This window comes from Mya arenaria, chromosome 5 (genome assembly GCF_026914265.1).
Source record: "Mya arenaria isolate MELC-2E11 chromosome 5, ASM2691426v1".
Classification (NCBI taxonomy): Eukaryota; Metazoa; Mollusca; class Bivalvia; order Myida; family Myidae; genus Mya; species Mya arenaria.
The window spans coordinates 25,078,607-25,095,574 of record NC_069126.1 but is presented as its reverse complement, the minus strand read 5'-3'; the positions used below and the strand labels follow the sequence as shown (position 1 = coordinate 25,095,574).

Genomic DNA, 16,968 nt, shown 5'->3' with positions numbered 1-16,968 from the left:
CAAAGTGTCAGGAAAGTCCAACCTGGACTAAGTTGGCCACCTGTAGTATGCAGCCACTTTTACCTTTTCCCAAAGGTCCCCACTTAATACAGGTTTAACTGTATAACAGTTTATATCATTATGTTTTAACAGTACGAAATAAAGCAAAACACTCATCAAACTCATAATAACTAATAATAATAATAATAATAATAATAATGCCGATCGAAATAACTACCCACTTTTGGTACAAATTTTTTTTGTACGTGATGGATATGCCATTCCAAAATTCATAAAAAGATCAGTCAAGTTACTATTATTTGGACTAGTGCTTCAAGTGTTTGATTTATTGTCTTTATAATGCATAATGCACCAGTCAATTGTAGAGCCAAACTGGGAATTGCCTAAAAATCAGTTACATCGGCTAGCTCAGTTTGATAAATCTCCATGCAAGTGTTCACATGGTCACGGGTTCAAGCACCATACCAGTACCTCCTTTTCTCACAGGTTTACTTAAGAACCCATCATTCATTTTCATTTTTGGACTAGGGCACTTGTGGCCTAGTTCATAGCCATAACCTCGATGTCTGCATTTTCAAGCCGCATCTGGGGGTTCACTGACGTAATGTATTCATACGCTGTATTTTAATTGGATTGCCGTTAGCGAAATTGAATAATCAAAGTAGTACCGGAACTGATTACAATGAAAACATCCAATAAAAATAGTTCTCCTAACAATTCAAGCTAACTGTATGTTCTTTTAATGAAGCACAACAAATTCATACATAGCGAGTGAGTTAATCGAGTTACCTACATGAATATTCTTGCATACGGTCAGATTATATGCAGTAAGAATATGAACATATTGGAAAAGTACGCAGCTAAATTTTTCCGTTCAATGCTCTGTATTGATAGACTGGTACCCTCTTTCTCTTTTATGCGAAAAGAAACCAGTATCAGCTAACCGCGGTGCCCGTCGCGCATTCGAAATGTCTTGTGAATTCATACGTTAAGCGAATAAAGCGTGCGGTCTAAGAAAACAACCAGAAAATTTGGTTTAAAAAAAGTATTGTTATCCTTTGCATACAATGTTGGTATTCCGAAGTCGGTCCCTGTTCTTTTTTTCGACATAATTTGCATGTTTCCGTGATATTTTCTTTTCGATACAAAGTTTTTTAACTAATCATCGCATGGCACTTAGCACATTTTTAAATACAACACGATTTTTGGTATTTATTGTTCAAATACTATTAATGTTTACTAAAAACCATATGCCGCGTACCTGTATAACTTTATATTTTTGAGGAAAAGTAAATCAGGGTACCAGTCTTCTTATTGACCTCAAAATTTACTCTGATCAGAGCGGCGGAATGATTCAGACATACATGTTATGCAACTTCCGGATGCTGATGATGTGAATTTCATAGTGTTTTATTGAGGAAATTTATCAATAAAGCCGCCATTGAATGATTACCACCATCAAACGGATTTATTTTCATCTTACCGTGGGTAGCATTTTTAAATTGACATGTAAATTTTCAAGCAATACAAGTTCGTTTGAAAAAATCATTTGATTTCAATTTTGCAAAATGGAGATAAAAAAATATCAAATATGTGTATACTTATTTATGAAGTTTCATTCCAAATGAAGCCAAATGTATGAATATGTGCACAGCATTTGTGAATAAGATGATTGTTTACCTATGTGCATAGAATGTCTTGGAGCCACTCTCAGTGTAAGTACATGACATTGTGATAAACCATCGCCATTGATATTACAATATTGCATGCTCAATTTTGATTTCCTCTCTTACCACAGGGGCAGGTTGCGTTGTTTTGTCATAAAAGTTTTGATAAAGTTATGGCTTCTTAAACAGGGTCATGTCAGCAAATATATGGAAATTCAGGGTAAAAAAAAACAACAAAACGGACAGGGGCGTGGTGTGTCAAAACAACACAACCTGCCCCTGTGAAATGCACCAGTCAAAAATAAATATCAACATTAAAGTTATGGAAGCCTTGGGTGCGGGGGGGGGGATTCACGGGATTTTACCACCAGTTCGTTCTCCCAGGGCAGGGATTTCACCGGTGATTGGCTGGACCAATTGTCAAAGTACCTGCTTTTCCCTGGGGGGGGGGGGGGGGGGGGGGGGGTTACAATTGACTGGTGCATACTTATAAGTTCTTTTTCTGAAGACGCTTTGTGCTCACTTTTTGTTTTCTAGCCAAGATTGAATATCAAAAATCAGTCAAAGATACTGTATGGTGATGCATTGTTGTTGATAGATCAATATAAATTTGTGAAATATTTGAGGGAAAGGTACTTGGTTAAATAATTTACAAGTGTAACTTTTGAGTTTTATTTAACAATGCAGTGCCGAATATTGTGGAGATAGAATTGAATTTGTATTAATTACTCAGTTGACTTGTGGCGTTTAGGGAACAAAATTAAAATCGAAATATTCAATAAAGTTCCCTTATATATATACTTATCACCCAATGTTGTGGAATAGTGAAGTAATGAAGATTTAACCTCACAACAGTCTTTCTCAAATGCTGTCCAGGCTTTTTTATGCTTAAGAATAACTAACCTCGCGATGTCAGTCCTGAAATCATCTTGGCATGAGATTGGATCACTATGGATCATTATGCACCAGTCAATTGTAACCACAGCTCCCACATCCGGGGGGGGGGGGGGTATACCGGGGATAGCCGGCGAAATGGGCCATGTTTTTACCTTTCAGGTGGCCCCGCAGTGCCAGGTCTTCCCGGAAAATACAGTATGGATGGGGCTTAACATAATGTCCCTTGGGTGCGGGGCATTTGGTGGGGACTTTACCATCAGATTATCTCTGCAGGGCGGGGATTTTAGCTGGGGTTGGCAGGACCGAAAGTAAAAGTCCCCGCTATTCCGCGGGGGGGGGGGGCATGGTTACAATTGACTGATGCATTAGCTTGTGTATTCAGATAAAGTTAAGAATATATCTTTATTTATATAAGTTATACAATCTAAATCAAAGATTTGAAAAAGGTATCCTTTATCAATAAATGCAAGTATACATAAATGACTGTGCAAATCTTTATGTATCATCCAAATATGAGTACCTTGCAGGGTGAATGTTATTTGTAAAAATTATACCAAGTGAGCTTTCAAGATTACCTTTCCAATCGCATACACAATGCAGTTTGAAACCTGGATAATTAAAACAAATCTTGGTTGTAGACGGTTACTATTAAATATTTGATAAGTCACAGACATTATAAGGTACAGTTTAAAGGGGCTGTACTCAGTTAATGATGAAAAAGCAAAAATTTAAAGAAAATTGTAGAAAATTGACTTAAACTTGGTATCGATGTGTACAATTAATGCATTGAAACTTACTAACTGATGATCCCCATAGTTTACAAATGATTTATTAATAGCAGTTATTTCGTGTTTTTCCATTAAAAAAAGATTACTAGGTATGTCTGCCGAGTAGAATTCATTCCTTATGCGTGATCTGCCGTTGATGTTATTACATGATATTAGCGAGTTAGGTATACATCTGGAAAATTCCACCAAGTAAAAGTAAGTCTTCATAGCATAGTGGATACGACACTTCACTGCAATTTATTGTTTTGGTATTTTATTTACAATAACGATATCAAAGAGTAAAATATTTTATTAAAAAAGTGTCCTTAGATTCGTTACAAGAAAAAAAAAAAACTTTTTTGGTGCCAATCTGGTGTACAGTCCCTTTCATAAACAACAAGTGAAGCCAATGATGTATTAATTTGAGACAAACAAAAAGAAGACAGCACAAAGTTTAAAAAGTGTGACTAATGTGAGAATACCTTACATAATTTATAAATTTTCATGCGATTCAGACAATTTTATTGCTAGAATTCACAAAAAATCATTCCCTTGAATTATTCCTGTCATAGTTTAAAGCTGCACTCTCACAGATTTACCGTTTTTAAAACTTTTTTTTTTTGTCTTTTGCGAAAACATCTTCAAACCAATGATATCAGATTGCTGACAAACAATCAGCTCGTAGTTTGTCATATTTCCATTCGAAAATTAATGTTTTATGGCTTAAACCGTTACTAACAGTTTAAGAATAATGCTTAAAACATCAATTTTTAAACTTTAATATAAAAATCTGCCATCTAAATTTTGGTAAGCAGTCTTATATAACTGGTTTCCATGGATTTTCGCAAAAATTGGCTCGACGTTCCAAGACAAAAAATAAAAAAGTTGTCAAAATGAGAGTGCAGCTTTAAACTCATAATAAAATTTCAATGCACTACATTTGACATAATTTTAAACAGATGAAAAAATGTTATTTTTAAAACGCACAATATTCCTTTATGTGACCTTACATTATAATGAATTTATTCAGATCATTATTAAGTGACTTTTCTTGCACTTAAATGTGAACAAGAAAGCTTGGGATTGGACACTAAATGAAACAAGAATGAAATTAAATGAATCACAAAATATCATCAAAATTATACACACTAATGTTCGTTGATATACAAAAAAATGAAACTTTTTAGACTTTCAAAAATTTAACATTTACTTTATACGGTTATATAAAATGATGAATACATTTGTAGGATTTGATATTCTACTAGTTGTCACTCGGCTTCGTTCATTTTTCTAAACTTTCAGTGATGAGGAATAAATTTTATTCACTGCAGTTGTTTTCTAAATTTATGAAAATAAGAACAATTGAAACAACTCATTAACTATTGTTGATCAGTGCAGATTGTGGGAGGTCATGATTGATTTCAATGAACCACCAATAAGCCCTGCCAAAATTGGATACTGATTGGTCAGTCAGGTGCATTTGGTAGGCATGATTAGCATGAATGTTAATTTTAACCATCATTTATGAATGTTTACAAAATCATTGAATATTGAAATAACAAGCGAAATGTTAGTTTGAATGATGAAAGCCATGAAATATGTGAAGTATTCAAAAAGAGACCATTTTTTCAGCTTGTGTATATAATAAGAAAATTGTTAAGTAAATTGTTTTATTGTTTATCAGGAAATGTTGAAATCTCATATGTTTAGGCCTAAAGTGATCATACTTGATTGCTATGTTATTAGCACTTATTGCAAATGTTTTATTCATTGCAATATTTATGTAAAACATTAATTACTATGTTGACTTAAGTTTGTAGATAAGAACTAATGGTATAGGTGATGTGAGGATGATCTCGTAAGTCTTTAAAACCCCTTTTGGTGAGTTTTTTCCTCCAGTCTTGTTCAGTTTAGCTTTTGAAGATTTTTAAAGTAAATGCAAAACAAGTCCAGCATGCTTGTCTAGAAAGACTATGTCAAACCCTGACCAGATATAATTTCTTGTCTTTTCAAATTTCCAACTTGGCAATGGTTTTATCATAACATAGGATATTGGTTTTAAAGAACATGTTGGTGTTTTTGTATGTGGAATGAAATATCATAAGTGACACTAAATTGAACATAATTTATAGTTCTCATTGATATTACACATAGCCCCAAGTACATGTTGATCTAAGATTTAAGGCTTGGATGGATTGTACTTTCCAACGCAAGAACTGTTTGTTTATTAAAGTAAATAAAGCAATCCCCACACCAAGGAACTGCAGTATTGCTTAACCAGCTTAATTGACATTATGAGTTGGAGTTCAAATTCAGTTTTCATGGTTTCCGGAAGATAACTCATGAAAGGCTAGACAGATTTGAAAAATTTTTGGTACACAGGTGTAACATCAGAAGATACAGGTCAAGTTTGATATTGGGACTGGTGGGGCCAAGGTCAAGGTCACTGTTACTAAAAATAGAAAAACGGTTTCCGGATGATAACTCATGAGAGGCTTGACAGATTTGAAAAAATTTTGGTACACAGGTGTAACATCAGAAGATACAGGTCAAGTTTGATATTGGGGCTGGTGGGGCCAAGGTCAAGGTCACTGTTACTAAAAAAAAGAAAAACAGTTTCCGGACGATAACTCATGAAAGGCTAGACGGATTTGAACAATTTTTGGTACACAGGTGTAACATCAGAAGATACAGATCAAGTTAGTGAGCTTGTTGGTCGGTCTGTCGGTCGGTTTTCATGGTTTCCGGACGATAACTCATGAAAGGCTAGACAGATTTTAAAAAAAATTGGTACACAGGTGTAACATCAAAAGATACAGGTCAAGTTCATTATTGGGGCTGGTGGGGCCAAGGTCAAGGTCACTGTTACTAAAAATAGAAAAAACGGTTTCCGGATGATAACTCATGAAAGGCTTGACAGATTTGAAAAAAATTTTGGTACACAGGTGTAACATCAGAAGATACAGGTCAAGTTCGATATTGGGGCTGGTGGGCCAAGGTCAAGGTCACTGTTACGAATAAAAGAAAAACGGTTTAACCTTGGACTTATGGCCTCTTTTCAAAGGAATGGTTTGCCATTCCTGTTTCCAGGCGGCATTTGGGGGTATTCGTCACTCCTGTGACAGCTCTAGTTCAAATCGTGCTACTAGGGTAAAAGATGGCCCCGCCCTGGGGGTCACTAGTTTCCTATTGACTTTTATTAGAAATACTTATTGTCTGAAACCGCTAGACCAATCCCATGAAATCTTGTATGTATCATCATACAGTAGTCCTCCACCAAATTTGTTCAACTTATGCCCCTGTGGACAAAACTTTCTATGCCCTGGCATTCACATGACTGTGTCCTAAAGACTTATATTGGGAAATCATTGAAAATCTCTTTTCTCAATCCAAATGGCCCAGACCTTTGATATTTGTTATGTAGCAATCAAAATGATGTCCTCAGATGTCCTATACTGTAACATTTTGACCTACTTATTTTCGAAGCTCCACCAATAATATTTGGACCATATGTACAGTTTTGAAAAAAATATCAATGTAGTGCTTAGATGACCTTGACTGTGACCGTTTGACCAACTTTCTTATTTTGAAGCTACAAAAATGAAATTTTGACCCATTGTATCGTTTTAATATGCAAATATCAATGTTGGACATATACTGTGACATACTGACCTACTTTCTTATTTTTGAAGCTTCAGCATTACAATTTGGACCAATTGTATCGTTTTGAAAACAAATATCAATGTTGTTCTTGGTTGATCTTTACTGTGACCTTTGACCTTCGATCTTATTTTTGAAGCTACAGCAATGTAATATAGACCTTGTGTGAAGGTTTGCAAACAAATATCAATGTTGTCCTCCAATGATCTAAACTGACAATTTGACCTTTTTTTAAATGTTAATCATTAACTTTTCCAGCTATTGATGCTTCAAATGTTGATTTTGTGGATGGACTCAGGTTTATAGACTGAGTGACCACCTATTAAAAACATCTGTTTAACTATTAAGAGTACATGATATTGCAGCTGTGTCAGATCTGTAGGAGGGATGACAATGAGGCAGAATTATTGCTGTGTGACGGCTGTGACCGGGGCTACCACACATACTGTTTTAAGGTGAGCCTCTTCTCACATGCTTAGCTGTAAAGCTACTCAGAGAGTTTAATTTTTATTTTGTTTGATTAAATGAAATATTGTGAGGTAATGGATACTGAATCAAGTGTTAAGATTATTTTTTGTACAATGTGAACAGAGCATTTTCAAATTTTAAACCAAATGTTTGCTATATATCAAACAGAACATCCCGCTATCAGTACTGAATCGACCATCTTCAACCGAGTGATTGGTCAATGAAAAGCTATATTTACTGGTGTATTGTAGTGATGTATTGGTATGAAGACTGAATGTGTGCTCTATTTCCAGCCCCGCCTGGAGTGTATACCAGAGGGAGATTGGTACTGCTTTGAATGTGTGGCCAAGGTAACCTCTTTTTACTAAGAAACCCTTCACTCATTTCAGTGATTTAAAATTGATGGTTTTCTATTGGTCTATTTGATCAATTTGCTAAATTAAATATAGATCCTTACTCGTTATATTTGTTTCTAGTGTTCCTACAACCACTACATATGTTAAGCTCACCTAAGAAATGCTCAAGGTGAGCTATTTGAATCACACTGTGTCTGGCGTTCGTTGATAAATTTTTCAGAAACCGCTGAGCTGATTTTTCTCAAATTTTACCAGAAAGATCTTGGCGTTGGCCGTTATCAAAATGGTTTAAACGGTTCTGGTCGATTGTACAAAGTGCAGTCAAATGGTTTACAGACTGCCTTTGTACTGCTACCAGTTTTTTTTGTAGAAAAAACAAAATTAGACTGAAGTAAAGCAAGAGCTATATTCTACAGGACATTACCAATTTTACATTTAAATCACATATAAAACAATTAATTTTTACATAGCAAATTAACATGACTCACACGGTATGATTCATTTTATAGGGAAATAATATACTTTAAACATTCATTCAAGACATTACGTCATCTTAGGTGCTGGTTTATTATTAAGTCCATGTTATTCAAAGTGTTTAAACTCAATATGTGTTCTGTGTTGATCTAACCACTCGATGAAAATGTCTGCCTTCCACCCTTTTTTTGTAGCTGCGTGTAACCGCCGACCTGATAGCAAATTTCATTTTATCTTCATATTTGAATCTGTGACCTTGTAAATTAACCTTAATCTCTGAAATAACAGTGAGGATAATTTGACTATTGTTGATTATTTTAAGGGTTCCAAATTGTCAAAGTTTGACATCAAAATTGAGCAATATTTTATCAGTCCAGGAACTAATTTTGACTGTGGCTCGTACATAAGGGGCCAATGACCGAAAAATGAAAAAAAATTCTCATGAGCCACTATCTTAATTGATTTTTGGTTCACATTTTAACACCATGAAATACCAGTCAATTTCAAATTTGGTTACAAACCACTAGTTTTTAATAAAGATATGACCCCTTTTCACATTTGATTTTGTCAAAAATATGTGTCCTGACAATAGGTCATGAAAGCAAACAGAATTGAATAATATTTGTATTGCGTGATGTTTAACATTGTAAAATACAGTTCAATTTCAAATTTTGTTACAATCCACCAATGTATGTAGTTATAGATTCTGTCATGTACCATTACTATGTCTTGGCGCCATGTGGGGTATTTATCACTTTTGTTACAGGGCTAGTAATAAATAATTCTGTTTATCTTAAAGATCATCAAAAATGGCGCGCACAGGGCTGGGATACAGTTTAATTTCTGATATGACGTATTGTTCACATTCAATTTGGTACACTTCTCTGATAAACTACTATTAACTGTTATTTAATTCAAATTAAATATAACAAATCAGGTAATAATGTAATAAAACTTGACATTGGCAGCATTTCACCCTGCTTTATAAGACAGTGTCAAATGTTTTACTGAAAAATGAATAAAGTATCAAATTTAAGACAATTTTTTCTCAAGATGCTATTTGATACATTATGTTACTTGTTACGGAGTGTCAAAGCTAACTGATAATAACTTTTTAGTAAACTTGTTTCATAAATGTTTGTTTGAAATGGCAACTGGTAAGATCTTATGTGTTTTGTATGATTATTGTGATGTGTGTTATATACAGTGTGTTGTGTGTTTGCAGGCTGTTGGTGAGTGTTGCTGCCTGGTGTGCGGGCGGAGGCTTGGGAAGATGGCCGAGTGTATTCACTGTAACCGTCACGTCCACATAGATTGCCTGCATCCTCCCCTTCCAAGGTACCCACAGTTACTTATCGTTTTAGTGTTGGAATCCGCTTGCTTGGCAGTTTACTATCTTTATCAAACTTGTGTTGCCCTGTTTGCCGAAAGTGCTCACTAAGGTTGCTTTTTAAAAACTCTTAATAACCCTTTTACATGCCCCATTTTTGACCGAAATTCATTTGTCTTTGTCAGAATGTTTGTCTTTTTGATATCTACAAGTTCTATAAAAAAAAAAACTTCTGAAAACTAGATAGAGAGGTCAAATTTTTTTCCCAATCTCTTAGGAAACTTGCTACATGCATACAAACGCTAAAGTAATCACTGGAAAAAAATACAAGTTTCAATATCTCAACATATTTATTGATTAAAGAGATACCATGTTGAAGCAAGGCCACATCAATATTGACCAAGGTGTTTGAGAAAGAGTCTCATTTAGAGTCTAATAGGTTTAACTCATATTTCATTATTCCAGCAATATATGTTCTATTTTGTGATTTAGAGTTCCAAGAAAGTGGCATTGTGCAGCATGCAGTGACAATGTAAAAGTAAGTCATCTTTTGTGTATTCTCTTAATCAAAAGCCGGACAGTGACAATGATAAAGTAGTCATCTTTTGTGTATTCTCTTATAATCAAAAGCCAGACAGTGACGATGATAAAGTAGTCATCTTTTGTGTATTCTCTTAATCAAAAGCCAGACAGTGACAATAATAAAGTAGTCATCTTTTGTGTATTCTCTTAATCAAAAGCCAGACAGTGACAATAATAAAGTAGTCATCTTTTGTGTATTCTCTTAATCAAAAGCCAGACAGTGACAATAATAAAGTAGTCATCTTTTGTGTATTCTCTTAATCAAAAGCCGGACAGTGACAATGATAAAGTAGTCATCTTTTGGGTATCTCTTAATCAAAGGCCATACAGTGACAATAATAAAGTAGTCATCTTTTGTGTATTCTCTTAATCAAAAGCCAGACAGTGACAATGATAAAGTAGTCATCTTTTGGGTATTCTCTTAATCAAAAGCCGGACAGTGACAATGATAAAGTAGTCATCTTTTGTGTATTCTCTTAAGCAAAAGCCAGACAGTGACAATGATAAAGTAGTCATCTTTTGGGTATTCTCTTAAGCAAAAGCCAGACAGTGACAATGATAAAGTAGTCATCTTTTGTGTATTCTCTTAAGCAAAAGCCAGACAGTGACAATAATAAAGTAGTCATCTTTGAGATGAGATTGTTCACTTTTGTCATATTTTGTGTAATCTCTTAATCATCAGTCATGCAGTGAAATTGTTAATGTAAGTCATATTTTGGGTATACTTTTAACTTCATCTTTTGTGTATACTTATAATCAACGGTTAATGAATGGTCATCAAGTGACAATATTCAAATAAGTCATCATATTAAATTTATCAATTGTCAATTTTTGCTCTTTTTCTTTTCTTTTTTAAAATCTGAGGTAACTTAATAGCCTAAGGGTCATCTCAGCTTTTCAAGATATGAAATGGAATCAAATACACATGTTGCAAGAGGCAGTACTTACAGTTGTTTCAGAAGCAAGGTCCACAGCTCTTGTTTTATAAATTGTTGAGTTATTCACTTTTTGACTGAAAATAAACTAAAACAATAAATTGTGGGCACATTCTTGCAGGGCCCTTGTTCTTTTGCACGTTAAAAGTAGAGAATACTTAATATGTTTACATTGTTTAGTTGCCATTATACAAAACAAATGCCTGATGATAATTATATTTCAAGCTCAATGTAAACTTGAGGAAATATTTTATGTTTTCTATTAGGGAGCCGGTAAGAAGAGAGTGCGTAAGAACTCATGTGCCAGTATAACCACAACCTCCCAGCAGCCCACTCCAGGACCAACCCCAGAACTCACACCTTCTGGTAGGTACACCCATACTGCATAGCATACCCACACCCAAACCAGGAACACCCATACTGGATGACATACCCAAACCAGGAACACCCATACTGCATAGCATACCCACACCCAAACCAGGAACACCAATACTGAATGGTATACCCACACCCAAACCAGGTACACCCATACTGGATGATATACCCACACTCAAACCAGGTACTCCCATACTGGATGATATACCCACTACCAACCAGGTACTCCCATACTGAATGGTATACCCCCACCCAAACCAGGTATACCCATACTGGATGATATATCCACACCCAAACCAGGTACACCCATACTGGATGATATACCCACACCCAAACCAGGTACACCAATACTGGATGATATACCCACACCCAAACCAGGTACACCCATACTGAATGGTATACCCACACCCAAACCAGGTACACCCATACTGAATGGTATACCCACACCCAAACCAGGTACACCCATACTGAATGGTATACCCACACCCAAACCAGGTACACCCATACTGAATGGTATACCCAAACCAGGTACACCCATACTGAATGGTATACCCACTACCAAACCAGGAACACACATACTAAATGGTATACCCACACCCAAACCAGGAACACCCATACTGCATAGCATACCCACACCCAAACCAGGTACACACATACTGAATGGTATACCCACACCCAAACCAGGTACACCCATACTGCATAGCATACCCACACCCAAACCAGGAACACCCATACTGCAAAGTATACCCACACTCAAACCAGGTACACCCATACTGGATGATTTACCCACACCCAAACCAGGAACACCCATACTGGATGATATACCCACACACAAATCAGGTACACCCATACCGGATGGTATACCCACACCCAAACAAGGTACACCCATACTGTATGTAATACCCACACCCAAACCAGGTTCACCCATACTGAATGGTATACCCACACCCAAACCAGGTACACCCATACTGAATGGTATACCCACACCCAAACCAGGTACACCCATACTGAATGGTATACCAACTACCAAACCAGGAACACACATACTAAATGGTATACCCACACCCAAACCAGGTACACACATACTGTATAACATACCCACACCCAAACCAGGTACACACATACTGTATTACATACCCACACCCAAACCAGGTACACACATACTGTATTACATACCCACACCCAAACCAGGTACACATATACTGGATAACATACCCACTACTGTACCAGGTATACACATACTGTATGGCATACCCACACACAAACCAGGTACACACATACTGAATGGTATACCCACACCCAAACCAGGTACACCCATACTGTATAACATACCCATACCAGGTACACACATACTGTATGGCATACCCACACCCAAACCAGGTACACACATACTGTATGGCATACCCACACCCAAACCAGGTACACCCATACTACATAGCATACCCACATCCAAACCAGATACACCTGTACTGGATGGTATACCCACACCCAAACCAGCTACACCCATACTGCATAGCATACCCACACCCAAACCAGGTACACCCATACTGCAAAGGATACCCATACCCAAACTAGGAACACCCATACTGCATAGCATACCCACACCCAAACCAGGAACACCCATACTTAATGGTATACCCACACCAAAACCAGGAACACCAACTCTGCATAGCATACCCACACCCAAACCAGGAACACCCATACTGCATGGCATACCCACACCCTAACCAGGTACACACATACTGCATAGCATACGTACACCCAAACCAGAAACACTCATACTGAATGGTATACCCACACCAAAACCAGGAACACCCATACTGCAAAGCATACCCACACCCAAACCAGGAGCACCCATACTGCAAAGCATACCCACACCAAAACCAGGAACACCCATATTGCATGGTATACCCACACCCAAACCAGGAACAACCATACTGCATAGCATACCCACACCCAAACAATGTACACACATACTGAATGGTATACCCACACCAAAACCAGGAACACCCATACAGCATAGCATACCCCCACCCTTACCAGGTACACACATACTGAATGGTATACCCACACCCTAACCAGGTACACCCATACTGCATAGCATACCCACACCCAAACCAGGTACACCCATACTGAATGGTATACCCACACCCAAACCAGGTACACCCATACTGCATAACATACCAACACCCAAACCTGGTACATACATACTGAATGGTATACCCACACCCAAACCAGGAACACCTATTCTGCATAGCAGACCCACACCCAAACAAGTAACATACAACCTGCATAGCATACCCACACCCAAACCAGGTACACACATACTGCATAGCATACCCACACCCAAACCAGAAACACTCATACTGAATGGTATACACACACCCAAATCAGGAACACCCATACTGCAAAGCATACCCAACCCCAAACCAGAAACACCCATACTGCAAAGCATACCCACACCAAAGCCAGGAACACCCATATTGCATGGTATACCCACACCCAAACCAGGAACACCCATACGGCATAGCATACCCACACCCAAACCAGGAACACCCATACTGGATAGTATACCCACACCCAAACCATGTACACCCATACTGCAAAGCTTACCCACACCCAAACCAGGAACACCCATATTGCATGGTATACCCACACCCAAACCAGGAACACCTATACAGCATAGCATACCCACACCCAAACCAGGTGCACACATACTGAATGGTATACCCACACCCAAACCAGGTACACACATACTGCATAGCATACCCACACCCAAACCAGAAACACTCATACTGAATGGTATACACACACCCAAATCAGGAACACCCATACTGCAAAGCATACCCAACCCCAAACCAGGAACACCCATACTGGATGACATACCCACACCCAAACCAGGTACACCCATACTGGATGATTTACCCACACCCAAACCAGGTACACCTCTACTGGATGATATACCCACACCCAAACCAGGTACACCCATACTGGATGACATACCCACACCCAAACCAGGTACACCCATACTGGATGACATACCCACACCCAAACTAGGTACACCCATACTGGATGACATACCCACACCCAAACCAGGTACACCCATACTGGATGACATACCCACACCCAAACTAGGTACACCCATACTGGATGATATACCCACACTCATACCAGGTACACCCATACTGGATAGTATACCCACATCCAAACCACGTACACCCATACTGCAAAGCTTACCCACACCCAAACCAGGAACACCCATATTGCATGGTATACCCACACCAAAACCAGGAACACCTATACAGCATAGCATACCCACACCCAAACCAGGTGCACACATACTGAATGGTATACCCACACCCAAACCAGGAACATCCATACAGCATAGCATACCCCAACCCTAACCAGGTACACACATACTGAATGGTATACCCACACCCTAACCAGGTACACCCATACTGCATAGCATACCAGCACCCAAACCAGTTACACCCATACTGAATGGTATACCCACACCCAAACCAGGTACACCCATACTGCATAACGTACCAACACCCAAACCTGGTACATACATACTGAATGGTATACCCACACCCAAACCAGGAACACCTATTCTGCATAGCATACCTACAACCAAGCCAGAAACACCCAACCTGCATAGTATACCCACACCCAAACCAGGTACACACATACTGCATAGCATACCCACACCCAAACCAGAAACACTCGTACTGAATGGTATACCCACACCCAAACCAGTAACAGCCATACTGCAAAGCATACCCACACCCAAACCAGAAGCACCCATACTGCAAAGCATACCCACACCAAAACCAGGAACACCCATATTGCATGGTATACCCACACCCAAACCAGGAACACCCATATTGCATGGTATACCCACACCCAAACCAGGAACACCCATAAGGCATAGCATACCCACACCCAAACCAGGAACACCCATACTGGATGGTATACCCACACCCAAACCAGGTACACCCATACTGCATAGCATACCCACACCCAAACCAGGAACACCCATATTGCATGGTATACCCACACCCAAACCAGGAACACCTATACTGCATAGCATACCCACACCCAAACCAGGTACACACATACTGAATGGTATACCCACACCCAAACCAGGAACACCCATACAGCATAGCATACCCTCAACCCTAACCAGGTAAACACATACTGTATGACATACTCAGACCCAAACCAGGTTCACACATACTGTATGACATACCCACACCCAAACCAGGAACACCCATACTGGATGGTATACCCACACCCAAACCAGGTACACCCATACTGGATGATATACCCACACCCAAACCAGGAACACCCATACTGAATGGTATACCCACACCTAAACCAGGAACACCCATTCTGGATGGTATACCCACACCTAAACCAGGTACACCCATGCTGGATGACATACCCACACCCAAACCAGAAAAACCCATACTGAATGATATACCCACACCCAAACCAGGTACACCCATACTGTATGGCATACCCACACCCAAACCAGGAACACCCATACTGGATGATATACCCACACCCAAACCAGGAACACCCATACTGCATTGCATACCCACACCCAAACCAGAAAAAACCCATACTGAATAATATACCCACACCCAAACCAGGTACACCCATACTGGATGATATACCAACACCTAAACCAGGTACACCCATACTGGATCATATACCCACAGCCAAACCAGGTACACCCATACTCTATGATATACCCACAACCAAACCAGGTATACACATACTGTATGACATACCCTCACCCAAACCAGGTACACCCATACTGTATGGCATACCCACACCCAAACCAGGTATACACATACTGGATGATATACCCACAACCAAACCAGGTACACCCATACTGTATGGCATACCCTCACCCAAACCAGGTACACCCATACTGTATGGCATACCCACACCCAAACCAGGTACACCCATACTGTATGATATACCCACACCCAAACCAGGTACACACATACCGTATGACATACCCACACCCAAACCAGGTACACACATACTTGATGATATACCCACACCCAAACCAGGTACACACATACTCTATGATATACCCACAACCAAACCAGGTACACACATACTCTATGACATGCCCACACCCAAACCAGGTACACACATACTGTATGGCATACCCACACCCAAACCAGGAACACCCATACTGTATGACATACCCACACCCAAACCAGGTACACACATACTCTATGATATACCCACAACCAAACCAGGTACACACATACTGCATTGCATACCCACACCCAAACCAGGAACACCTATACTGTATGATATACCCACACCCAAACCAGGTACACCCATACTGCATAGCATACCCACACCCAAACCAGGAACACCCATACTGGATGACATACCCACACCCAAACCAGGTACACCCATACTGGATGA

At 38.7% G+C, this 16,968-nt stretch overlaps 2 protein-coding genes across 3 annotated transcripts in view; one reads left to right on the top strand and one right to left on the bottom strand.

Annotated features, from left to right (window-relative positions):
* Positions 1–16,968, bottom strand: part of LOC128234695 (endoplasmic reticulum aminopeptidase 1-like) — a gene marked incomplete at its 3' end in the record, with an annotated part of 245,411 nt that overhangs the window by 18,952 nt on the left and 209,491 nt on the right.
* Positions 7,329–16,968, top strand: part of LOC128234696 (bromodomain adjacent to zinc finger domain protein 2B-like) — a 29,533-nt gene continuing 19,893 nt past the window's right edge. Inside the window, exons 1-5 of the mRNA XM_052949112.1 lie at positions 7,329–7,446; positions 7,753–7,809; positions 9,515–9,627; positions 10,112–10,157; positions 11,403–11,502. Of these exons, the coding sequence (XP_052805072.1) occupies positions 7,345–7,446; positions 7,753–7,809; positions 9,515–9,627; positions 10,112–10,157; positions 11,403–11,502 (418 nt within the window). The 5' untranslated portion in view covers positions 7,329–7,344. The remainder of the gene's footprint in view (positions 7,447–7,752; positions 7,810–9,514; positions 9,628–10,111; positions 10,158–11,402; positions 11,503–16,968) is intronic.